The following is a 27,038-nucleotide window of genomic DNA, read 5'->3' on the forward strand; positions in this document are numbered from 1 at the left end:
ATATTAAAGGTTAGGTAAGCTTGAAGAAGATACCTAACTGGGTAACTGAAAAACTCAACAAGCCATGAAAAAAACAGGCAAACCGGGCTACTTGCTGCTAGCTGTGCAGCTATCATTCCGAAGGGCCAGGGGTGGAACCACATCTAAGGGCATACGCAGAGGTCTAGGAGCCTGTAAGAAGCTCAAAGGGAGCTACCTCTCTGACCCATAGGGAAGGAAGTTAATCTCAAGTAAGGAAACGGTACTCTTCTCCCTTTTTTATACATTGGCCTTAGCATGCACTGAAGGAATTCAAGAACAGCTCTATGAAGTCAGAGCAAAGGTCTAAGTAGCCCTGTATCTGCCCTCCAATGACTAGCAGCGCACGTAAACATGTGGCAAAGAGGAAAAGGAGAGGAACGAAGCATAGGGGTGGAGAATACATTGTCATCCTCCATCAGTTTGGAGCTTCTTGTCTCAGAGCCTCCTGAGCCAGAGGTGTTGTCTTCATATTAGAGCAGATCTCAGAGGAGTTTCCTTCTCCGTATTCAGCCCTGTTTTACAGTGGAGCTACACGTTGTGTGACAAACCACATCAGGAAGCCTCAGTCATCAACTCCATTCCACCCTGAACAGTCCCAGTCTGTGTGGTTCTTCCTCAGATGGCAGCTGTTCTTCACCCTCAATCATTTCTCTCACCCTGCTCTTTTGCCCTATCTCTCATTTATATATAGTGGGGGCAGAAAATAAAGACAGGTGGATTTTTATTTGTGTCTCAAAAATAAGATGTTTTGCATAATTTTATATATCTCTTGCCATAAATTCCTTAAAGGAGACCCTCAGATTCTCTTCACAATTGAACTTCCTGAAGTCATTTCAGTAGGTTTGCACAAGGCTTTGATATAGGACCTGGCCTAGGACAAAAACTCTACCCTATAGTATATAGCATATACAGCCAGGCGACCACATATGGGTTAGGAACCCGCTCTCAGTAAAAGATCTTGGCTTTAATTCTTTGTATTTCAACTACTGGCCATTTTTTGATAGAAGCTGTGGGGGTAATTGGTAAAATAATTGGGTTTTGGACATTGCCAAGTATTTCCATTATGTCACTGTGACCAAATTAATGTATCCCTGATTAAAGAATATGATACCTGTTGCGGTTTAAGCCCAGCCGGCAATAAAGCACCATGAAGATGCTCGCTCACTCCTCCCCTCCAGTGGCATGGGGAGGAGAAAATATGAAGAAAAGCTCATGGGTCGAGACAAGGACAGGGAGGGATCACTCAGCACTTATGGTCACGGGCAAAAGACAGGCTCAACTTCGGGAAGAAACAAAATCAATTTAATTTACTAACAATCAAATCAAAACAGGGATAATGAGAAGTAAAACCAAATCTTAAAACACCTTCTCCTACCCTTCCCTCCTTCCCAGCTCAACCCCACTCCTGGTTTTCTCTCCCTCCTCCCCCCCGGCGGCGCAGGGGGACGGGGAATGGGGGTTGGGGTCAGTTCCTCACCCCTTGTCTCTGCCGCTCCTTCCTCCTCAGGGGGAGGACTCCTCACTCGGCCCCTGCTCCACCGGGGGGTCCCTCCCACGGGAGACAGTCCTCTATGAACTTCTCAGGCATGCATCCTTTCTGCGGGCAGCAGTTCTTCACGAACAGCTCCACCGGGGGTCCCTTCCCTGGGCTGCAGTCCTCCAGGCACAGCCTGCTCCAGCGCGGGCTTCCCCCTGGAGTCCCGGCCATCTTGGGGGGCATCCGTCCCCCTGCTCCGGCGTGGGCTCCTCTCTCCCCGGGCTGCAGGTGGGCATCTGCTCCCCCGCTCCCCTCCGTGGGCTGGGGGGGGACAGCCTGCCGTCTGGTCTCCCCACGGGCTGCAGGGGCATCCCCTCCTCCCCCGCTCCTCCTCCCCTCCTTCCTCACCCCCCTCGGGATCTGCACAGGGGTTCCTCTCCCATTCCGATCCCCTCACTCACTGCAGGTTTTTTCCCCTTCTGAACTCTGTTCTCCCAGAGGCGCTACCGCCGTCACTGACGGGCTCGGCCTGGGCCAGCGGCGGGTCCGACTCGGAGCCGGGGAAGCTTCTGGCAGCTTCTCACAGGAGCCGGCCCTGCAGCCCCTGCCCCGCTACCAAAACCCCACCACACAAACCCCAAACAATACCAAATAGAGTAGGTTATGATTATTTAATTTGAAAAAGTATGTACTGAGAGTAGGACCACTGCTTTTCCATATTAATTTGTACTTTCCTGTGTCATTTTTCTCTCTGCTACTTCATGAAAGGTGGGGGTTTTGTGTCAGTACTCATCAAGCTGTGTGTAAATGCAGTGCAGCTCCTTTTATATCCCCATCTGTAATAGCACATTTCCTCTAATTTTAAGATTAGTGTGTGGAGTCTCTGTGCTCATGCTTTAAATGAGATGGCCTTTGATTTGTAAATAGTATGAATCTTCAGGACTGTACTCTTTCTTCATGTGTTTAAAATCTAATAAAGCTCAACTCATAGATGTCATGAAATGTATAAACATCCACTGTTTCCAAATCAATGTCCCCTTTAGTAAATCTAATTTAAATCTTAGTGAGCAAGCAGTAGGCATATAAGTATCATTCATATAAGTATTTATGCTTAATTTTTCATATCATAAACTTATGGACTGGTGTCATTGTATATGTGACAACAATCTTTTATCTTCTGCTTGCATTCAGCTAGACCTGTACATGGCAAGATTATCTGTCAATGCAAAAGAAGGTCTCAGAACTGACAAGTGGAAACTGATGGAAGTCACAGACGTGATCATCCATCAGCACCATCATCTGAGTACCCAGGTCACTGAAGACAAGCAGTGTTCTTTCCGATTACATTCTCAAGATGGTGGTATCAAACATATGGAGTTGATTTGTTTTTCCCATGAACAAGCTATGTCTACAATAACAACTTCTTTTGTAGTTCTGAGGCTTCATAAATCAGTGGGATTCCAGTAAAATGATTCCAATCAATAGGATGCTTCAACTGGTCTTGCCCAATGTTACATTTCCAATGGCAAAAGGAAAGGCTGTTTAGGCAAATGAGAGCCTGGCCAGTTTCTGCAGTCCATTCCCTCCAAACTGCTGCAGCTCCACAACTCTAGGAGTAAAGATGCTGCAGGATGATCCCTGCCTCATTCTTTTAGAATCCAGTTTTATACCTATTGCTTAAGAATTTGTCTTACTGCTTATTGAGCTTGCTCATACTGTCTGCCTCCACTCTCTCCTGTGGCTGCAAGACCCAGAAGTTTACTACCTGCAGAGTAAAAACATTCTTTATTTTGACAGTTGACTGTGGATAGCTGGTTTCCAAAACACGTGATCCAAGCTAGGTTTTATGAAATGTCTGGTCTGGTATAGCTACTGGTGGGCTTCAGCTGATAAACTCAGGCAGCCCCCAACTGCTTGGAAGGATCTCCAAGAGCATTTGCCATCCCCTTTTTCTGTCTTCTATGCAAGGGCTTTCTCAGTATTAAAAAAGATCTGTTTAAGTTTTCTTCACCTCTTCTCATCGCCCTGTTTACCTGTTAAAGTTGGCACAGTGTACTGGCTATTCAGAGAGCACATAGTTCTCCTTATTAAAACAGCAATAGTAATGCTTTACTATTACTGATATTATTGTTGCTGTTTTATACTATATTGTTCATTTCTAGTGCATGTGTGTTGCTTAAGATCTCAGTACTAGATCAGTTTCCCACTGAGCTGGGCACTGTAAAAGCACAGAAAAAAACCCTTTGATTGTACAGATACTAATGTAGCAAAAAACCCTAGGTCCTTTTTTCATGCAGATTGCCTTATTTAGAAAGCTATTTCTGGTCTCATTACAGCTTTTTGTTTATGCTAAGCTGGTACTCAACCACTGACTTCTCTAAAAGAAAGACCCAGTAATACTTGTAAATTTTATGTAATAAAAGTCCAACCAAATCAGTCAAGGTCAAAAGTGCTTTTGTGATCACCCATCTACCTTGCTACCCTTTCAAAAATAATTTTAGAAAATAGATCTGCTCTTTTAAAAATTTACATGGCCCCACCTCTTTATGGACAAGTTTCCACAGAAACACATTCTCCTTCCTGACCACACATTTTCATGGGATAAAAACTGCTGTGTACTAACCAACTATAAAGTACTAGGTACATTTTAAAAGTTTGTTTGGTTTTTTTTACAGCAGTTTTTTCCCTTCATTTTTCATCAAAACCAGGGAAATTCTTTTTTTGGCTGTCAGAAGAGCCTAATCATTTAATCCAGGTGATCCTAAAGGGTAGTCCATGAGTATATTGACACCAACTATTTCCTCTTTTGCATTCCATTGCCTGAATTAACTGTACAGAAAAAGTCACTGCCTGGTGGCCACCTGACTTATACATTTATACATGTATATTGTTGTATAGATGCTGCATATTTTTACTTTTTTTTTTCCTCAGAGAACGGTCATCAAAAAGTTAGAGTAGAACCACGCTTAGCTTCAGAAATAGGATATACCCTGCACTTATGATTGGGCAGTAAATGTTAGAAAAAAACTTTGTACTTAAGGCCAGACTGGATGAATTATTGCTGATAAAGCATATTTGTCAGGGTTACACTGCATCGTCTTAAAAGGCTAATGAAAAAGTTATGGAGTAGGATATGGACAAACCCTACAAAAAGTTTTCTATCTAATGCCATTAATTTAAAATGACAAAGCAAACTTGGTGTGCTTAAGTCATGCACACGTGTGATGCGCTGATCCGTCGGCCGTCGCATGGTCCTACTAAAAAAGATGACCGCGTTTTGGAAGGGCCTTCCAGAGAGGGCTCTCCGGCGTTTCCACGCGTGGGATCGTCACGCTGGTGTGCCCACCCTGCGCCAAGTGAGGAGGACGACGCCGGCTGCAGGAAGGCCTGGCTGGGGGCTCTGCCTTCGGGTCTGTTCCTCTAAAACTGAGACACGACGAGGGAAAGAAGAACATTTTAAAGCAGCTGAGCTACGGAGAGGGGGCTCAACCCACATAACCTAATTTAAAGGTCTCCAACGGGTATCGCTCCCCAGGAGTCAACCTGGAAACCGTGACTCGAGGCTGACGGGTTTATTTTTCTTCTTCAAGCCAACGTTTGCTTGGAGTTTTCATCTCTCGCGCACACGCACGCCCCGCAGCCGGGGGCCACCGATGTGCGTGGACCGGGCCGGGCCGGGGGGGCCCCGCCGCGCCCCTGGGAACGCGGTGCCCTTCACTCCACGCGAGGGCCGGGCTTCCCCAGTTCAGACAAGTCCTCGCCCCGCTCCCGCGGCGGCGGGTTTAGGTGCGACACCGTCCTGACATGTTGTAACTGGTTTCCACACCCACCGCGCCTGAGAGAGACGGGAAGTAACCTGCGATGAGCCCTGCGCCGCCTTGACTCGCCGCCGCGATCGCAAGCAGCCGGATCGAACCGCTCCGGAGGTGAGACCCCCCCCCCCCACACACACCGCGGGGCACCGGCGCAGTGAGTGGGTTTCCCTTCTGTCTCCTCCCCCCGGGACCGGCACCGGCACCGGGGACGGCTCTACCCCCGCCGACCCCCGCGCTCTCGACGGGGAGGGTGAGGCAGCCGCCCCCCCGCCCCGCCAAAACCGCGGGGCCTGTGAGACGGGGGCGCGGGGATCGCGAAATGGAGGCGGCGGCGGCGGCCGCGGGCACCTGAGGGGAGCGGGCGGGGGGGGGGGGAGGGGCGCGGGCTCCCTCGCGGGGCCGCGTCGCGCAACCCGCCCCCCCCCCCCCCCCGCTTCTGCGGGACCGGGGTCCCGCGGGGAGCTGTGGGCCCCCGGCGTGGCCGGCGGTGACCCACGCGCGGTGTCCTCAGGGCTGAGGCGTGTCCCCCAAGCATGTGGCGGTGCCGGCTGGTTCCCGCCGTTTTGCCTGAAAAGTTAACTTTCTGGTTTAAAAAGGAAAAAAAATAAAAAAAAAAAAAAAAAGAGAGAGAAAGAAGCAGGAGCGCTTGCGGTGCTGTTTTTCACTTGAATTCGATGCCTTTTGCATCCACGGAAAATACTGTAATTTCATTAATAATGAAATAACTGCCTGTCACTGCTTAATGTAGGCGATTATCGTTTATTCTTGATACAGTTCCTTCATACAGAGGGTTGGTGGAAGGCAGCTGTCGTAAAATGCCTCTTTATTCTGTTAAAGGCTGGTCACGCTGGGCCCTTAAGCGGTGGGGAGGGTCCTCAGCAGAGAGCTCGGGTGGATGCCCCGAAAACGATACCTGAGAGAGGGGCTTGCGACAAGATGTTCCCGTGGTTTAAGTTTCCCCTGACTGAGGTGGCAAGGTTGAAACTTCATGCAGAAACTATCAAAGCCGTCACATTTCCTTTGGGAAAGAGATAAGGACATCCCGAGGAGAGAGCATCATGGCCAGGGCCTTGCCAAGGACCAGCTGAACGAGCCTGAGGTTAGAGCTGCTCCCCCAAGTTGCTGAATAGGAAATTTTTCAAATCCTGAGAATATTAGTAAGGCAGGGAAGTTGCTTGTCTTTAGCTCTAGCCTGGAGGACTGTGCTCCTGGAACCACCGCAGAATGTTGCATCATTTTCTTCAGTGGGCATTTCTCATCTGGTGCTTTTGTGGAAGCTGGGATACTCTCTGTATCTTTCTGCAGAAAGGCACATTTACTTTTCTTTCAAAGAAAAAGCTCTCTTCTTGCTGGGTTCCTGATAATGGCACTGGAAAGGTCCGAGCATGTTGCTCATAGAAGGACAAGATGATCACATCAGTGCAGGATTCAGAATTTTTGTTCTGCAGCATAAGATTCAGTTTTAGCAGCTGCATTGGAGTTTAAATTCAATTTAAGCCTATTAATGGCACTTAATAAAAAAGCTTGAAATAATTGATACCTGTGTCCAAGCAGCGAAGACGGCTGATATGCTGGGCTGGGATTAACAGCCAAGGTTATTTCTCAGAGGATGAACAACAGCTTTCCTGGCACTGGTAAAATTTGTAATCATGTACATGAAGTCTGATAAAGCTCTGGAAGCCTCCAGAGATGGGCCTCATTCTGCACAACCTCGCTAATAGAATTATTGACCTGAGTAGGATCTTTGAAGAATCAGGTTGATTATGCTGAAATCATTATACATGGTTGAAGAAGACACAAAAATGTTTATTTTAGAATTTTGTCTAAACCTCTGCCTCTCCATCCAAAATTATATTGGTTTCATAGGTACATTTCCTACAAAATAGCTCTTACCTTCTAAGGAGGAAAACACCTGCGTCAAGACATCTAGAGCTTTTGTCAAATAGACATGAAGCCGTCATTTTGATTTGGGAGTTTTCTTCTGTTTCTTCTCATGAATGTATGGCATGCTGATGTCCTTCATTCCAAAAACCAGAATTAGAATTTTCTCATTTGTCTCATCTGTTCTGTGATTTATTTCCATGCTGACAGATTTTACATCTACTTTCTTAAATAAATGTGCACTGCTTTAAGCTTCTTTTATAAACAACACTTGTAAATCAAAGATCAACATCAAAGATGTAACTATCCTAGTTTGGAAGACACTGCACTAGAAGTCTCACCTTTCCAAGATTATGGTATATTTATACCCTGCTTTCAGCATAAGTCTGAGCATAAGTTACTGCATTTGACCTATGCCACAATTGATTAATTCATTGTTTTCAATGAAAAGTCAAACAATATACTATACTATTACAAAAAACAAATCAAAAGAACCAAACCAAACAAAAAACACACGTGAGCCAGCACACACACGCAATCATTTTTTCCCTTTTATTTGTTCATAACATTCAGTATTTTATATTGCACAAATTAACATATTAAGTATAGTCCTGTTCCCTTATATTATTTTCAAAGGAAAGAGTGAGAAGAAAAAAGGGATTTAGACAAGCTTTTGAAATAAACACTTAGGTCTTTCTCAACTGTATATACGAAATCAGTGGCAGAATTCCTATTTTAGAAGTATATCCATTACAAAGTAATAAGAATTTTAGAAATATCTTTCATTTGCCTTTGTAAAATCAGACTTAGCCTTAAATGTCATAATAAGACTGACTGTTTTATTACACTGTTTAGAGAGTTACTTGTCCTGGAGGGCCCTATGAGAGGGTTGTATTAGATTCTCAGTAAAGTCACCTGCATTAGTGTTCAGACTCTTCAGGACAACTCAGCTGAGTAACTCTGCATTTTGAACTCTCGGTAGTTTTTCGTTCTTCATCTAAAATGTCTTGAAAACCTGTTCCAGATGATTGGCTTCCATGGGACACTGATGCAAAAGTTTTAATTTTACAAGATTGTAAGAGTTTGCCCTTTGAATCAGTCTGTCTCGGCTGTACCGCGTGCTTGGTTCTCCGTCTCCTTACACCTCAGGCTGTATCTGCATCCGGGCAAAGTGAAATGGTATCACTGCTATTCTATAACGTTTTATTTCTACCTGTGAGAGCAGTGTAGAATGAAGCCTTGGATGTCTGTCACAGGAATACACGTAATTCTCAGTCGGGGGAGAGCAGTCAGAGCCCTTTCGCTTGCTGCTTTCCAGTTCACCACAAAGAGCTACTCTGGAAGCAGCCAGAAACACTCCCTTCCCCCAGGCTCGAAAGCAATCCTATCTGGGAAGATCTACCCTGCTACCTGGCTGAGAGACAGGATTCAAATGGAATTATTTCATATGACATGCTGATGCCAGCCTCAGATCTGGATTTTTCTTTCTTGGTCTATTTTTTAACCTCAGACTTCCCAAGTTCCTCAGAAATCTTGGTTTAATTGAACATTTAATTGGACTTTGGAGTATCAGTAGTGTATGGAGATTCTGATTTTCATTCCTTTAGGTTAATGTAGATAATTTACATTTCCTTTCAAGAAGGTTTAAACTGTTCCCAGCAGACAGTGGAAAGCAAATGCACTGTTGGCAAAAATATCTGAAAGGTCTTGATGTGAAGAGAGAATTGTGTTATGTTTATATGCCAGTAAATGAAATCAGAACTCCACATGACTATTCCTTGCTGTTATACTGCTATACTATTAATTAGGCTTGTAGGGAAACCCAGTGTTAACTTTCAAGCTATACTTTTTATATGCTTTTTGTAACTATTCTGCCTTCATTGGATGTCCTTCCTACTTCTGTCTTTCTCTTAAGCTTCATGCCCTAGCCCTGAAAGATGAAACAGTGCTACCATGTATCTCATGCTCATGGCTCTCTCATGAAAATCCTGCCTGCTCCCTGCCTCCCCACCTTTTTTTTTTTTGTGGCTAACCAGTCCAGTGCAGAAATTCATTGCAGTTTAGGTTTTAGGCGAACGTTAGAGTTGCTGGAGGAGTTGCTGGAGTCCTGTAGGCTTGCACAAACGTGAAGGAAGAAACATTGGCCATTTGTCCTCTCTCTACCTTAAATCCCAAATTGTCACAGCAGAAACCAACCCTCTCAGCTCTTATTAAATGAAGTAAAAAGATGGCAAGAATGAATTTATAAATCAGCAGCAGTAAACAATTTATTATTAATGTTTTTTGGGGAAAAAAAAAAAGGTAAGATTAAAGCAGCCGCTCCTTTTGGCAGAAGGAATGAGCAGGGTGGAAACTAGACATCAGATTGCTGATTCAGAGTTTGATCCCAGATGTGGGAGGAGAAATCTTTCTGGAGTTCCTCATAACTCACTGAAATAAGGTAGGCTGGTCCTGCTTCGGAGCAACAAAATGGATTAGATCAGCATGGGAGAACAGATAGATAAGGAGAAGGACCTGAATTACTGTGGTTTCAAAGAAGTCGGAGAAAAGGAATGTGCTGCAGAGAAAGATTAATGCATCAAAAAGTAGGAAATCAATGGGTTTCTGAAGTGTTTCTCTGAACACGGCTCTGTCAGTTGTTATAGAGTTTCTAAACACAACCTACGGTAGTGTATTGGAGCATACATTGGGTATCTATTGGTGTTATTGGTACAGATCTTCAGTGTATTATGAGCTCTGCTGTAGCTTTTAAAATAAGAACTTCATCAAATCACTTAATTATGTGTTTACTTTTGTCATATGTAGAAGAAACTCTTTATCTAGCTCTTTAATATTCATTTGACAATATTAATCCCTGAGCCTTTTCAGAACATTTTTAAATTCTTGGAAGGTGCTAGAAAAACTTAGAGCAACATTACCAGAAAAGTATTTTGAATAAAATCTGTGTGCATGTCATAGATCTCTAGAAATATTGTTTTCTTACTTTTCTCTCTTTACAGATACATTTCATCAGCTCACGAATGGAAGTTTAAGAGACTTTATACAAAATATATGTGAAAATGGAAACTTCATCTTTGCTATCGTCCTTACATGATGAATGCAGACCAGACAACTATATTGAACCTCATTACAAGGAATGGTACCGAGTAGCTATTGATGCTCTAATTGAAGGAGGTTTAGAAGCCTACAAAGAATTTCTTTCCAAAGAGAGATGCTCAGAATTCCTAGCCGATGAGGAAATTGATTATATTTTGAACAACGTTCACAAACTTCCCCAAAACACAATTTATTCCTCTAACAATGCCATTGATGACACCTCTTCCTCGGGAACATACTGGCCTATTGAATCAGATGTGGAAGCTCCAAATCTTGACTTAGGTTGGCCCTACCTGATGCCTGGAATTTCTGGTGGCACAAATATTGATCTGCTTTTTCATCCACCACGAGCACAGCCTTACACGATAAAGGAAACTATTCGGAAGATGATACGAGATGCAAGAAAGGTAAACATGAAAAATATTATTGAAAAGAAAAGTGTGGCAATAATAGTCTAGTTGGTGTTTTACTAGAGGCTTTTTTTTTCTTCTGGCAGGAAAAAACAGTCTGGCTGCTAACAATTCAGATGGAAAGGTTTTCCACAGACTGAGATCAGTCCATTGATATCACATGCACCAATGTTATTAACCTTATTTACAAGGGACCAGGAATTAATTGGATGGATTAATGAAGCATAATTACCATTTTATTGTAATGCTGACCAGTCCATGAGAAATTTGTAGATAATCAGCACACCTTTTCTTTGACCTCAGTTGAACATACCTCAAGTGATACAATTCTGTCTAACTTGAGGATATATCCTAAGGTTTCTCTTTTGTGTCAGTGGAAACATGCATCGATTTGGCACGGTAGACAGCTGTTACAACAAAATAACACCTTGGTGTACATCTGACTCATGTACCTTGACAGTCTCAGGTTTTGTGATTTTGCATGTCAACTGTCCTTGCAGAAATTAGTCAGAAAGTATTAAAGAGAGCTCAGAATAAAAAAAAAAAAAAAAAGAGGCTTAGGCAGCTTAGGCAACAAGAAAATAGATTTTAGTTGGGTACTTACCTTAATTTCTGACTAATGACTAATTTATAAGAAATGTGGACACTTCTGCAAATGTACTTGTCTCCACTTAAGGGCACTTGCATCTTGAGTTTCATAAGGCACACCCAGCTTACACCTCAGTGTAGGGGGTGCTGTATGTATAAACCACCTTTTGCTTTCCAGTGTCAATTTTAAAAAAACACCAAAAATGTATTAGCATGCAGTCTGTTTGACCCTGGGCCACGTTACCTCTTTAAACAGATGTGACAAGGTTTCAGAAGTATTCCTAGCAAGTACATCGCACTCCCCTTTCTTCCTCGTGAAATAAATTGCGTTCTGCATGACTCTATGGGCTTCAAATTGGTAGGATGGGTTCTAGCTTGAGTGCATCCGTAAATGCTTCAGTGCCTGAAATGTGCATGTAAACGTGTGCAATAGAAATGGACTGAAAAAGGCGGGGAAGGGAAGGACAACATCTTTTTACAATGTCTCTCCTTTATTTAAGTAAAGCATATAATTTGTTGGCATAATAGAGTTATCACTAGGCCTTTTATCTTGCAGTTTACAGTCTAGAATGACTGTATGCTCAAGGAAGAGGAGACTTAATTACTTCTCTACCTCTTTGTCCCTTTCAGAGTGAGATTTGGTATTTTCTGCTTTTGTATGTAGTGAAGCTTGACCGTGGCTTGCCCAGAATACTCTCCGATCTTTTTCAACTGCAGCTCCTGAGCTACCAATGTATCCACTGTATGGGAAACCACAGAAACTCTATTGCCAAGACTGGTTCAGTTTTGGTACAAGGTCTTGATACGCCACGAAGAAAGGCTGCTTCCCGTTAGTTGCCATGCTTTTTGTGCCTAGCTAGCTGGCTGCATGCAATCCAGTCCCTTTCTGATGGCTCTCTTAGCTGGTGGTGCTGCCTTGTAAAATGCCATTGTAAGGAGTATGCCTCCTTTGAATGCAGCTGTGGAGAAAAATTAGATCCAATTCTTACCCCTCTTCAGAAAAAGGTTGAGTGCATAGTATATTGGTTCTCCAATGTGTTTGTAGTGCTTCCACTTTATAAAGAGGATGTTATGTACATGTCACTGTCAAATCTGACAGCTGAAAGGTTTGTTCAGTTGATCAGCACAACCTAAACAGCAACAGCCATAACACTTTTGATACAGTGATATGGGTTGGTCGCTTCAGGAAGCAGCAATTAAATCCAAAAGGCAAAGTGTTGTTCAGTCTCTTCTGTCTGCAGAGGCATAGAAAAGTTTAAAGGATTTCTAAGTAAGGTAAAGTAAGGTATTTAAAACATGCTTACAGTAGGCAAACACTTTGTAAATAGGCTAACCTACTTGTCCTAAGCCACTTATAAAAATATAGTTATATTAAACAGCATTCTTTGTTATACAGTAGTGGAGATGTGTAGTCTTGCGAGAATATTCAAAGGAAATAGGAAAAGGTTATACATGAAAAACAGAAACTTGTAAAGAATAAACAAGTTCTTCAGCAAATCACATTAAACCAATACAGCTCTAAGCAAAATCTGTGGGAATTTCAGCAAACTTCTGTGGGAAAATAAACAGACTGTTGGAGGTGGGCATATTCATACCACCTAACTTTAAGCACCAAACCTGAGTGCCTGAGTTCAGGCACTGATTTCCTTGGGCTACGTGAACACTTGGTGCAGTAGGAAACCAGCTCCTATAAGGGCAAGGCAGAGAATGTTTCTGCACTGATTCACCCCATGAAGGAACCCATTCTATATATTTATATGTATATACTAGCCCAAAAATTCATGAAGGAGAATGAGCCAGTTGCAACCTAGATTCTTTTGAGTATTTGGAGATATAGAAGGATAAGATGACATTATTAGTGGACTTACTCTTGACCTCTTTCATGCTTGATGCATCACAGTGTCACTCCTTAAAATGATCATTACATATGTTAATTTTGACCTTAAGAAGAGATGTTGTAAAGAACATTAAGCAACTTGCTTGCTGACAGTGGTTTTTCCTGACTAAAGAGGAAAATCATTTGTAAGGCTATGCAACACTAGACTAAAAACAGTGACTATGAAAAAGTGTCGTAAGAAAATCTTGTCACTTACGTGTTTCTTAAATGCATAATCTGCATAAAAATTATGCACATCACCTTCATGGTAAGTACAGGCAATATAATAAAGGAGTTTTTCTTACATGAAGGATCAATATTTTTAAATACTAGAAAAATGAGCTAACCATTTCAAAGAGATGAAACCATGCTTGTGATATGTTTCTGAACTTATGTTAGAGCAGGGGAAATGTATTGTACATGGGACGGCTTTACATTGCAGTCTATACTACAGCCCTTCTGAGGGACAGGTGTGATGTTAGCAGAGTGCCTTAGGTCAAACCTAACATGTCAACAAAATGAGTTTACTGTTGGTGTAACTAGACCTCACCTCCAAATGATAGAGCTTGCCAGCAACCCTCCTCTGTCAATACAATACTGTGTTCATACACGGAGCTGTTTGGCGTGGCTGCCAAACAACTGGGGAGACACGAGTCTTTTTTAGATGTTGATATAACCGTGTGGGGAAGAAAGCACTGCAAGGTCTGTCTGACCTTAATGATGGATGGACTTCTGCAAACAAGCCGGTGGCCTTATTTCTCGTGTGTTTTGGAGGCTTCTACCTTTAATCATTGGCAGGTTTCCGGCTTCTCTGAAGCTTCAGGTGCTCCTACAGACTGACTCATCCCGGCTGGGCTGTCTGAACCACAACTGATAGTGTTTAGTAGTTTTTCCTGAGATTATTCATCTGGGAAATGGTATCAAGATGATTACTCATCTGTGTCAGGTTAGCGTGAAACTTCCTTCTCTTGCTATAAAGTAACACAGAGACTTCAGTAATGAAGCGTCTTCTCCCTGTATGACTTGTCCTAAGAGTTGCCTCAAAACCGTCTGTTATGAGGGTTGTACATGTGTGCAAGAAACAGCTCATACTATCTTCTCAGGCGTGATTGACAGGGTGAGGCAAGAGGGAAAGGACAGGACAGAGCACCAAAGGGTCCTTCTGGCAGTGTGTTTTTCTCTTACTTCATTAACTGGATTCCTCTCTCCACCACTGAGACATTCCTACACAGTTTTAGAGAGAATGTATAGCTCTAAGTCTTTTAGATTGATATCCAAATAAGGATCAGCTCTTCCTGGAGAGAATTCAAACCTGTTGTTTAAAGAACCATGTTGTTTAGACAACTCAAGGATTTCTGGTTTGCAGCACAAGACAGAAAACACTGAAGGACTTCCCTGACATACTTTTGGGATTTCTGATGGAATGTATGAAGTTGCATGCTATTCAATAAATATGCAGTACTTTTCACTGATTTTATTTTACTCAAATAGACTAGCACTCTTAAGCTTGGGTTCGTAAAATCAGTGATAGTTGTAAGACTTTTTTTAAAAGTTAATTGTTTAGAAGCTTAAATAGAAATTTAGATGCGTGTTACCATTTTGGAAAATAAAAAAAGGCAGTTGTTTTTGCTGAATTACTCATGATTGGGCTTCTTAATGTGAGAAAGGGTTGCAAAACTTGGACCCTTGGGAAAGAATTATGTTACACTGTAAACAAGTGCAACTTGTTATTAAGTCTTACCAGACCCACTGTAGGTAGGCCCTTAGTAAGTCAAAAAGGACTTTCTTTGAATTCTTGTGAGAGTGAGTTATGTACAAAATCTAATGCCTGTGTTGTCTTCTAGAGCACTGGACCTAGTCAAATAAACAAAAACAGTTGACTCATATTAGAATCATATAAAACGGAAAATATTTTCTTATAGTTTGGGGTTGGGTTGTTTTGTTTTGTTTTGTTTCAGGCAAGAGTGAGAGGTTGTGTATTACAGAAAAAATGGTTATTCACTATTGATCTCATTTGGTCGTGTGTATAATACCATAATAATAGTCTAGTACTGGCTGCAGTCTAGTATGAAAGAAAGTCAAATTCTTTACATGCCTATATGAAGAGTGATGTTTTTATACAGAAAGAAACTTGTAGAATATGGGTGTGTTGAGCAATCTTTTTTTACTCTCTCAACAATACTCTTTGCCAACTATTTTAAAAATAATTTGAACGCAGACTGGAACAATGATAATGAATCGTGCTTGTGGCAATGCTTGTCTTAGCTTATTAATTGCAACAGTCCAACCAGATGAGAGAGGGGCTGCAGTTTTTTGTTCATAAAAGCTAGAGCAATCTGCTGAAGGAGAGAGAATAGATAAATGAAATAGTCATCACACTCAAAAGTTTTCTGTGTTATCTGTAGAGTGTCTGATAAACAGTGGATATGTTTTTTAAGGTGAGAATAACAGGTAGAAAGACTCAGTTCCCAGCTGAAGATGTATAGGCAACATTTTCCCTGCCAAAATATTCTACCCCACAAGGATTTCAGCAGGGGTTGTTTGGTTCAGCTGCTACACTGAAGGGTGCATTCATCATTCACTTCCACTCACCTTCTGTTAAATGACTTCCTGTTGGTTGAAAACCAGCATGGCACTCATGAGTATGGTTTCCAGGTGAAACATGATTTTTAGCTTTTGATAGATTTATTAGAGAGAGTGAGGTCATGTCCTAGCTTTTCTAATCATGCAGGGCACATGCCACGCGTTGGAAGAGGACATGTGTCTTGCTCTTGGTGCTATTATTGTGTGACTCAGTATCAATTTTTTGCCATCTGCTCAGAACAAGTAATTATTTCAGGTATTTTAGCTGCTTGGGTTTGCCTTTGGAGCCTTCACACTATTTTACTTGCCTGTCCCCTTCTCCTTCTGCCCTTCCACCCCCTCCATGTAAGGGTAATCCCAGAGCAGTCACAGCACTGCATTTATAATGCAGACAGAGAGGGCTGCTGTCAATGGGACACATCTGCAAGCACTTTTATAATCTGGACAGCCTGGGACTTCTGCAAAATGTATTTCTTATACCCAGTTGCTCTAAACATGAAACCCACAATTTTTCCTGGTAACCCTCCTGTTAAAATAATTTTTAATCAGCTGTAGTGGGTTTTTACTCATAGATTTCTATCAGGCCAAAGCATTGCAAGGCTGTTTTGACATCTTTGATACTGTTATTTTATACTAAAAGATGTAATTGACTAATTTATAGGTATTGCTATTTTTATGTCACAACTGTGCTAATGTGTTATCAAAATATCACACCTCCATGATGGATTTCAAAATGGAATAGGGAAAATTGAAGGCCAGATCTCACAGGCAGCTGTATTTCATTATTAATGTCTGTCTCATTCACATATATATATCTGAAGTAAGCATACACATACGCTTTGTAGCAATATTTTTTCATTAAAATATTCTCATTGACATAAATCTTTGTCAGTCAAAACAAAAGTGCTGTTAAAAAGTCATTTACGCTTTTTGCACATTCAATAGCTTAAAATGTTCTTTATCATATTCAACAGTAACTTTGTACCAGAATATGCTGAAGCAATTATAGGTCAAAATATGCTATAAATACAAACCGTTGATTTCAAATAATTTTGCCCAGGCAGAATGTTTCTTTCAGTGCCCAGTCCAGTGTATTTGGGTTCGTCCCTCTCCTCTTCTTGCTTGTAAAAAAAAAACCCTGATAAAGTTGAAGTGCTATTTTTGTTCTTCTGAATTCCTATCCTCAAGAGGTCTGAGTTTTTCTAATTTTTTTTCAGCCAGGGAACAATCTTTCCTGAAGAACTATAGGCTTAATCACTTCACATTCATATTGCCATAGGCCTTTTTTGATCTCTTGCAGTTTTAGCATAGCTTTTGATCTCTGATAGCTTTCCAACATAGCCAGTGATGCTCTGAGGGATAGGGGACACATTTTGGGTTATTTTAAACTTTAAATTTGTTTGTTATGTATCAGAATTTGGAAACTAAAATATTATACTATCTGTGATAGAATTCTAAAGGAGCCTACCTTGGTATACAGATACCTGCAATACTGCAGCAGTATTTTTGTGTTACAGTGTGATAGAAACTACATGGGAAGTGGAGAACTGCTGATGTGGAGCAAAACAAAAAGCACAAAAATCCAAAGAGAGCTGCCAGTTCAGAATTTCCCACTCTTCTGTTTTGAAGGAGCGGGATTGAATGCCACGGAGTTATGTGTATTAAGTTTCCTCATAAATCAGATCTGAGTACCAGTATCTACTTCACTTGTAATTATTTCAGAACAATTTGTTTAATGCTCTGTTATTTTCCCCGAGGAGTACTGCAAGTGTTCCAGCACAGGTGATAGAGGAGTCAAAGTACACTTCAGTATTTACCTTTCTAAAAGAAGGGCAGACTTTGCCACTGATACAAGTGTGATCACGCCTTTCCGTTTAGCCTGTTGATAAAGTATGTCTGTAACCATTTTCTAATAAAGAGGTGCTTTTCTGTACAATAAAAGTTAAAGTCCACATTTTCAAAAATGCTGTCAGCATGCTTGAGATCTCACAGGGCTTTTACTCTTTAAATTCCTACAGTAATTTAGCTTTGGGAAGAAAGAAGCAATGGCCATCACAACAGTAACAGGGTGTAACTGGCATTGAGCTTGCAACATGAGTAGGATCTGCAGACACCCATAAAATGACTCACCTGAATAGAGCTGTTCAAACTGAAGAATGGCAAGATGTGGCTATGGCTTGCTTGATCGACAAAGTTAATAATTTTTCAGTATACAGTCCACTGATCAGTAAGGCAGTTGAATTTATGGTAGTGTGATTTGCATTATAAATATAGAGGTAGAAGCAACCAAACTAGCCATCTCTGCTTTCCTTGCCTTTGTTTGACGTCTTTTCCCATATCCTGGGTGTTTGTTTTCTGAAGCTGTAGACATAATTATGTTTCACTGCATGTCTGTATATCGTATGGTTTACTGGTATCTTAGTCTTCCCGATTGGTGCCAGCCAGTACAGACATACCACTACTGCAGTATAAACAGTAGATGAAGAATTTATGTGCTCTCCTTTATCGCTAGCCATCAAAGAACATGACCAAAGTGTGTGCAGTTTTATAGATGAGAATACTAAGCCACAAAAGCATTAAATTAATATATATCACAATTCAAAAAGAGATAAAATTATAAACCAAAAGCCTGAGAGTATTATACATCAGCAAACAGTGCTCAGAGCAACTAGGGGTCAGATAACAAGCTTTTATTTTCTTGTCTCTGTGGTTCTGGTTGATAAAAAAAATCATAGTCATGCATTTAGTGTTATAGTTATGAAAACTAATTTCTGAGGAACATCGGTACTTCTCCAAAAAAGTTTGCATTAGTATAGAACTGTAGCTTTGTAGTGCTTACTTTTCAAAAATATTTGTAAAAGCACAAAGTCCTTTCTTATCTTCAGATAAAGAGGGTGTATCTTCAAGACATACACGGGCTGTTCTCATACCTTTGCTAAGTAAGTGGATTATCTTAACCAGTTCTGTCTCCTGGTCTGGAGAGCTTGCACTGACTGTCCAGAAGATGTAAGATGGGAGGGAACCAGAACAGATTCCTCAAAAACAGGGTCTGCAGTGACCCCTGCTCTCCCCAGCAAGGTGTGTGGGCATGAAGCTGCCTTCAGAAAACTTCTGTGGTGCATCTTTTATCTGGGGGTTTTTGCTAGCTGCAGCACCAGATCTCCTCAGGCCTTTGCACTTCTGCCAGCAAACCTGCTGTAAGAGATGAAGATGGGTGATAGGATAATATGAGAAGTTATGCACCGTATCTCTTAGAGATGAAAAGAAAACTTTGATATCTGCTTCATCCACTAGCAGTCAGGCTCAAACAGTAGCACAGGATTGTGCGTTCAGGTAGCCAAATGGGTGTGCCTTCAGTTCAAATGGCAGATACATCATCTCAGCCTTATTTTCATGCTGTTTCCTGGAGCTGCAGGCGCTCTGTGCCAAGCGGGCTGCACTTCAGCTCAATAAACTCTCTCTATGGCTTAAGCACCAGGTAAAGCACTAGACATCACCTTCTAATTCAGGTGAATCTGAGTGGCATCAGCCCACAGAAGGTATTGCAGTTAGTGTTTTTCTACTAGGCTTTTGATGCTCAATAAGCCAGAAATAATAACGAGGATGAGATGAAATAACCAGCACAGAAGAAGAGCAAGTGCCTACTGATTCTATGGGGGACCTTTCTCAAGAAATGCCCACTAAGGGACAGCCCTTTTTCAGCTGTGCAGAATTCACTGCGAGTGGGCTGTACCTCCTGGTCAGAGACATCGGAGGCAGCAAACAGAAACGTCACTGTCAGCCAGCAAATCTGATTTCCCTCAAATGCCAGGGGGATACTGCCTGTCAGAGCAGCCAGGTCCCCATCCAGCACGACAGAGTACAATAATATCTGAAACTATCTGCTGTTCTGGTAATTTCTTGGCACTGCCTAATGGTGGATTAGCACAGGCATGCAATAGTTGCCTGAAAAGTCACTGTCAAGGGTGTGAGTTTCTTTCAAATAATAGGCAGGTATATGTGGCTGCACAGTATCTGTTTGATAGAGATCTGTAACCTGTCTTTGCTGAGGATGGGCCTAAAAATACCAACTGTCAACGGATCTAACTCTTACAGTAGTATGTACTGTTAAGAGTCTACAGAAAGCTGCTTTAAAATTTAACAAAAACTATATTACTTTGCTCAAAGGAGATACTTTTGAAATGAGAAAATTGAGCAGAGAGATGAAACTGGGAATTATGACTGATTCTATTTGTTTATTTATTTGCTATCACCTTATTTCATGTTTTAGCACTGTATGATCACCAGTAATATCACTATATTTTATGATAGATTTTATGTTGCACTATATGATTGAGGTGATATCATTATCTATTTTGTTCATGAATTCTAGGCTTATTGAATGACAGTAAGCCACTTGTGCCAGAAGTCTTAATTAGTCAGATGATTTGATTTCTTATGCGTAAGTTAAATTTAATAATGGAAGTGTAGTCCATATCTGAAGTGCTGTGATACAGGATTGCAATCTCCCGTTACAGGATTTCTGACCCAAGCAAAGTCTTGGTACTAAGACTTGAAGTTCCGAGGAGTTAATCAGTGCCTTTGCAATGAGCTCTTGAGAGCCCAGGAACCTCTTCTGTGTAAACGTCAGAGCCTTGCAAAGCCAGGGCTCCAAGTGTTTTCTGGAGGAATAAAAAGGAAGGAAAAGATGTGCTTTTCTTGGGAGTTGGGAAAGAGGCATGTCAGAGGAGCAGGGATCTCTGGTAGTCCATTCAGTTGCTGGAAGGCTTCCATTAGAAACCAGTGCAGCAACTAAATGCTGTTTAGACCTCCTGAGGGACCATAACACCCTGGAGCCTGCACCCAGGGTGAAAATGCTGGCAGCTTTGGATTACTTCAGTCTTACATTGTCACATGGAAGGGGACAGCTTAAGACAAATGCAGATGGACCAATGTTCAGTTCAGCCGGGCTCTGCTCTGTGCTGCCACGTGTCGATCAGAAGTAACTCCATGAGAATCAGTATCAAATGGATGGAAGCAAGGCATGAAAGTTGTGCATAGTGTCTGTAAGATGCAGGCATTTCTGCTGTCTCCCTAAAGTGACCATACTTACAGTACCATAGGAAACATACGCATTTTCAGTTGTAGTCCCTCTTTCCTTCCCCTCCCTCTTCGCCCCCCGCTCCAGCTCTTCCCTTTGGACAGCCCTCTCTCTTCTGCCTTTTCTCCTTTCATCGTGTACCACAGCCGGAGGTGAGCATTTACTGCCTGCTCTGGGTACTTTTGGCACCTTTCCTGACTGCAGTTCCAGGCGTGAGATGTGGGAATGTGAGCTCCCTCTAAGGTCAATAAAAAAGGGGGGTGCCTTGGAGGATGCCGGTCAGCACACCTGGAGCAAGTGCTTACAGGAGGGGGTTTGAGTCTTTTCCCCATCCTCCATCTCTCCCAGTAAAAAGTGGTAAAACACCATCTGTTAGAAACAGAGCAATGCTTTTGAATTTCTAGTCAAATCACTCAATTTTATTGGCAAGTTGCTGATAGTAGATGTAACAGATTCAATATTAGGGGAGGTATATTTTCTGAATAGGGCTGTCTTATTCGCCCTCTGTTTTATTTTGCAGTAAATTGAAGTTTTTGTCAACAAGGATGAAGTTTAGAGATAGAGCTTTTGTGTATCAGAAATTACAATAGACTATTTAATTACAAAAATGACTGGTATGCACAATTGATTTTCATCTCATTTTGTGAAACAATGCATCTAATGAAACTTGAAAAGGATTTTTTTTCAGTATTTAGTAAAGCACAGGGAGAGAAAAATATAACACCTGCTCAGAGAAGACACTTTTTTCCTACTTGAAAAGGATTTTTTTAGGTATTTAGTAAAGCACAGGGAGAGAAAAATGTAATGTCTGCTCAAAGAAGACACTTTTTTTCTTCTTTAAACAAAATTAGATCCCTAATCCTGAGAGGATTTAAACACTTTAATTTGTGTACATGAGACGTTCCATTAACCTAATGTGCATATGTGTTTCCAGGATTGATACCTAGGGATATGACCATGTATCACTAAGATTCTGATTTTAAATAATTAATTAATCCATTTATCTTAAATCATGCCACAGTACTCTTGTAGTACAAAATGAGCATATATCTTCAGTTGATTGCATCCACTGTGAGTTACTAAAAAAAGAATAATGTGTGTCCAAGCAGACAGCTGTAATTTTTTTATTCTAAATAAAAACTGTGTTGAATAACTGAATATCTGAAACCCAAGCAAGGCGTTGAAACTGGTGGAAGGTTTTCCTTTCCCCAGATGCTATTCCACCACTCAGTTCTTCTTTACTGATCCCTGCACACACACGCAGGCCAGGTCCCACAGAAGACTAACCCAAACGAATGGACACACATATGAATGTTACAGAAGACAGGCTGGTCCCTTAAAAAGAAATTCAAGAGCAAGACTAATTTATCATGTTGATGCATAAAGAGCAAGAATAGTTTCTGCCAATATAGAATGTCTATCACAGAACATTTTTTTTCTCTTAACTTTGTATAAATGGCCTCTACCAAAATGATTGACTTCTCTGCAAGCAAACCTTAAGCGTTTGTACTGGGGATAGAGGCTTTATTATCTTCTGCCACATTACAAGTGCTATTACTGAGCTCCTATACAGTGCAAGGAAAATTCTGTAGAGAAGTTTCTCAATTTGTACTCTAAGGCTTTTGAAATGATTGCAACGTATATATTAAAAGCACACGTGCACTTTTTCACGCATGCTGGCATGCAAGCAAGCAAAATGAAAGAAAAAAACAGTAAGAAGTGAACATCTGGATTTTAGTTATTATGGCAGAACTGTCCAATAGTTTATGGATTTTGTTTTTTAAATGCTACATATTCTTAAATTAAAAAAAAAAACCCAAAACAACAAACCCTAAACACGTTGAGAAATAGTTTCATGGACAATTATGACACTATGCTGATACAAAATTGTGTGTACACAAATAGACATTTTGAATTTTGTTAGTGGTGTTTCAAAAAATCCTAAGGATCAGAATTTCATAATCTGCTAAATTCTATGGAGATACATTGCTTATACTATCTGAGGAGGTGACTCGCTACTTTTAATCATACAATCATCCCTCTTGAGATACAAAGTAAAAGAAGAAAGCATTTCAGTTTGATAGGTTACTGTCTACTTTATAATACAGCTGTCTATTTTAAGGTAGTAGACTGCGCATAACAAAAATACAGGTATTTAGAAAAGGGAAAAGACCTAATTTCTGAAATATGTAATAGTACTTAAGTGCAGGCATTGAAGTTACGAAGCTGAGTAGTGTATCTGAAATCAGCATTAGAAATGATATTTGACAGACTTTTTTGCATAGAATGTAATAAGTCTAAAAAGAACACAAAAAGCTAGGTGTTTAAAGATTTGGGGGGATTTTCAGCAAAGTACGTTGACTGAAATGTTCTAGCAGCACAGGTATATAGCATTATCTGTTGTGGAAATACTATACTGAATGAGAAACAAAAAGTTATAGCATTTTAATTCCAGATACAGAAATCTCTCTGTCTTGTTTTAAAGAAGTAACAATAACATTGTTGGCTGCATTTCAGTTCACCCTGATGTTCACATAGAGTTTCTAGTTTTAAAAACCCAAATGGAACTTATTCAAAGCTGCTTGTTTTCATACAGTTTGTATGAGGACCCATACTATAATGCATGCAAAAAGAAATGGACATAGATTTAAGCATAATTTTTCCTGGGTCAGTAGATCCAAATTTCGGCAGACTCTTTGATCAGTCTTGGCTGAACGTGTGTCACAAAGTTTAGGCAAAAGAATCCCTGATATGGCACAGAAGTACAAAAACTTCTTGTCAATGCCTATTGGAGGCGTTGCTGTCCTAACAGTGGAGATGTTACTGATAATTATGCTAAATATTCTCCTCTTTGGAAATTTGGAAATTATGCAAGAAATTGCTTTGACCAGACTTTAAGTTACTTCTCTAGCGAAGAGAATTTCAGAAATATGGGAAGCATTGTAACATACAAATTAAAAATAATCCAGTACTTTTTTTTTTCTGAATTAGTGTCTTCAGTTGACTCTAAATCCTATAGTGCTGAGTTACAGTAAAAATACACTGAATTATATTTTTGTATCAAAGTATATCTATTTTTCAACAGCTATGAATAAAGCCCATAGGAATTACAATGTAAGTAACAAGCATTGATCTGGTTTGGTTTTGGTTTTAAATTGATTATCTGTGGCTCTGGATGGGATTTTAGCTTCAAACAGTAAAACATAAAGCATCCTGCTTGGTCCCTCTTATGACTATAACCTATATAAACCTAATAAGGGAAATTTCTTTACCTATAAAAAGGGAAAAAAGTGACATTAAATAACTTTCAAATGATCTGTATAAACAGGTTACATAATATTTATATAAATAAATATGCACACATAGGCTCTGGAATTTCATTGAAAAGCTTGCTGTCAGCAGCTCCCACAGTAAATATTGCACCACACAGGCTGAAATGCAGAACACCTATGAGTATGATGTATGTGAAAAATCTTTCATGGTAATTATTAACATATTCAACTAAATTAACACATTATAAAAATAGAGAATGGCATTTCACTTAGGACATTTTAATTCATTTCAAAGTCATGGTTGGCTCTTGAAGGTTGTCTGGGAAGGATTTTAATGTTAATAAACTATACCCTCTTTTTCTTTCCTTTCTCAAATTTGCCCAAAACCACAAGACCAAGAAAATCTCAAATTAAATGTTTCCTTTGTTTTCAAGTTGCCAAATATTCCTGAGTGTTTCAGGGAATCATTCATCTGCAGTTTTTGCTTGCTTGGTTGTTTCCAGGCATGCTTTTGGGTGCTTTGTGCCTGGGATTTTGAAGGGAATGAGTCTTCTGCGCTGCATCCAGTGAGACTTCCTATGCTCCAGGTTCATTCCCCTCAAAATCCCAGCAAGGCTTTAGTTTTGAGCTCGTTCATAGAGACATGTTCTCCTCCCCCAAGACTAGTAGTGATTCTTATATTTTAATGAATACGATTTTTTGTATTAATCACTTGTCTTTACTTCTTGATTTTATGCTGCTGCTTGTACTGTGTTCACATGTCCTCTCCATGGGTCATTGCTTTCGTTTTCAGGTATGATTTTCTAATTGATTTTATTGGAAGTTGTTTTGAAAAAGAGATGGGTAAACATGAACCTGTAATCAATGTTTGTATCCTTTAAAAACTCATAGTTTGTTACCAGTTTTGGGGGCCCTCCCTATTCATCTTCACAGCCATTTCCAGACTGCAGAATCAGCAGACGTTGATAAAACTGAGAGATTCACAGATTTTGATGCCAGAAGGGACCATTATGATAATGAAATCTGACTCCCTGCACAACACATGCCTGAGAGTGGTGCATCTTCAAAGAGCTGATACTAAGAATAAACCTGACCTTAAAACACTTGGGTGCTAGTCTTACAGTCAGCACTTCTGAATAACTAATTCATAATTGCTCAGGAGATCAGACGTTTTTTGGTACAATCACTTTTCTCTAAATGATGGAATTTGCTTGAAGAAACCCGTTTTGCAAGCCCAGACTAAGCCTGCCTGAGCTTTCTGCTTGTGTATCTCATCACTCAACATGACAGTCAGCCAAAAGAGAAGGTGCAGAGAATTTTAAATGCAGGACTGGAGGGTGAGGTGAGGCTGAGGATGCTGTGTAGCTGCAGGGATTGCTTTCGGAGGGACTTTGGGATGCTCAGTGTCTTTAAATATGGGTCATTAGCCTCTGAGGATCTGTTCGCATAGCATGGTAAAGTGCAGCGAGGAGATTACTGAGGAGCAGGGCGTTTTCACCTTCCCAGAGCATCACGTTAGTGTGGCCAGACTGTTTCCAGTAACAAAACTAATTAGCGATGGGGCTGACTCAGATGTCCCTGCACAGGACAGCGGTGTGACACGCATACAGCTCCCCCCCATATATTTTCAGTTTCCCGGATAAAAATAGATGCAATAATGTTATTCCCACATTTATGAAATGGTTTGCACTTTACATATTAAAAGCTTTCTGTATGCACTTAAGTGTTATTGTAAGTAATTTAAGAGGAATTTAAAAAGCTGCTTATTTTTTCTGGTAATTTTTCTGAGTCTTTTATGACAGAGAAGTAGCAGACTTCAGTAAGTTTTAATTTTTTTAGTTATGCCATGGATGATTTGGAAGGCTATAAATAACAGTCTATGAAAAATATATTTCTATGCTAATATCTTCTAGAACTAGCTAAAATGCTTTTTTGGAGTGATTCACATGCTTTTCTAGTTCCACGCATTTCTATTGATTCAAAGACCTTTTCCATCCTTTAAAAAAAAAAAAAAGGTTATTCTTTATAACCTTTTATTTTTTCTGGATTAAAAGCATTGGTCTAGGACTTGCAAGACTTGTATACAAATTCCTTACAGAACACAGACTCCTCATCTGTAAGTGTGAATATTAGCTCAGCGTGATTTGTGAAGACATACGCATAGTTTGGCGTACTCATATACTAGGGGTCGTGAACAGTTTCAAGAGCTTAAGCTGGAATCGACCTTTTCAGGTGCTTCTAATGGTTTAAAACTTTATATTTTGCATCAACCTTTTGTGTATTTGTTCTTGTCCATGAGATTGTTTGTTTGCTTTAGAGCATTCAAGCAGAAATATTTGAGCCACATCCAAACACAAAGCAGAGAGTTGTTCACGTCCCCATTATCTGCCCATGTTCTGCTGTTACTTATTTCTCACAGGATACCTCTGTGCAGCTATGAGAAACAAGAAAATATCTTTGTTGTTTTTCACTTGAAGTTCTGTTTCTGATTCAGGTTGCATTTCAGTGAATGCTCAGTCACCCACGTGAATGTCATGAAAGTCTTACCTGTTGCATACCTGACTCATTTCATTGCAAAAATTGTTCCCATGTCAATTAAGATGATGTATATTGTATTTTTTATGATTGATAAGAGACTGGAGTATCTTTTAATTACCAACTACTGGTCACAGTTGACTAAAAATGATAAACTCCTTGAAAAATTCCTACCTGACAGCTGCACCTCATCTCTCTAGTGATTGCCGACTGCACCATCTGCCAGCAGGTTCAGAATTACAAGGAAAGAGTCTGAAGAACAGCAAAAGATACACGCATTTTTAAGTGAGCAAGAAAAAAGGATAAAAGCTGTCCTGTTATGACATCTGAAACGACTGCTGTTTTCCACACTGTTGACAATACAATGCTGGTTTGAAAGTTTTTATCTAAAGGAAAGAGGCAAA

The 27,038-nt window shown here is 40.6% G+C and overlaps 1 protein-coding gene across 1 annotated transcript in view; it reads left to right on the plus strand.

Annotated features, from left to right (window-relative positions):
• Window positions 1-5,188: 5,188 nt before the first annotated feature.
• Window positions 5,189-27,038, plus strand: part of FAM83B (family with sequence similarity 83 member B) — a 56,691-nt gene continuing 34,841 nt past the window's right edge. Inside the window, exons 1-2 of the mRNA XM_069805975.1 lie at window positions 5,189-5,424; window positions 10,194-10,697. Coding sequence (XP_069662076.1) covers window positions 10,254-10,697 — 444 coding nt within the window. The 5' untranslated portion in view covers window positions 5,189-5,424; window positions 10,194-10,253. The remainder of the gene's footprint in view (window positions 5,425-10,193; window positions 10,698-27,038) is intronic.

The sequence above is a fragment of the Haliaeetus albicilla genome, chromosome 18, assembly GCF_947461875.1.
Source record: "Haliaeetus albicilla chromosome 18, bHalAlb1.1, whole genome shotgun sequence".
Taxonomy (NCBI): domain Eukaryota; kingdom Metazoa; phylum Chordata; class Aves; order Accipitriformes; family Accipitridae; genus Haliaeetus; species Haliaeetus albicilla.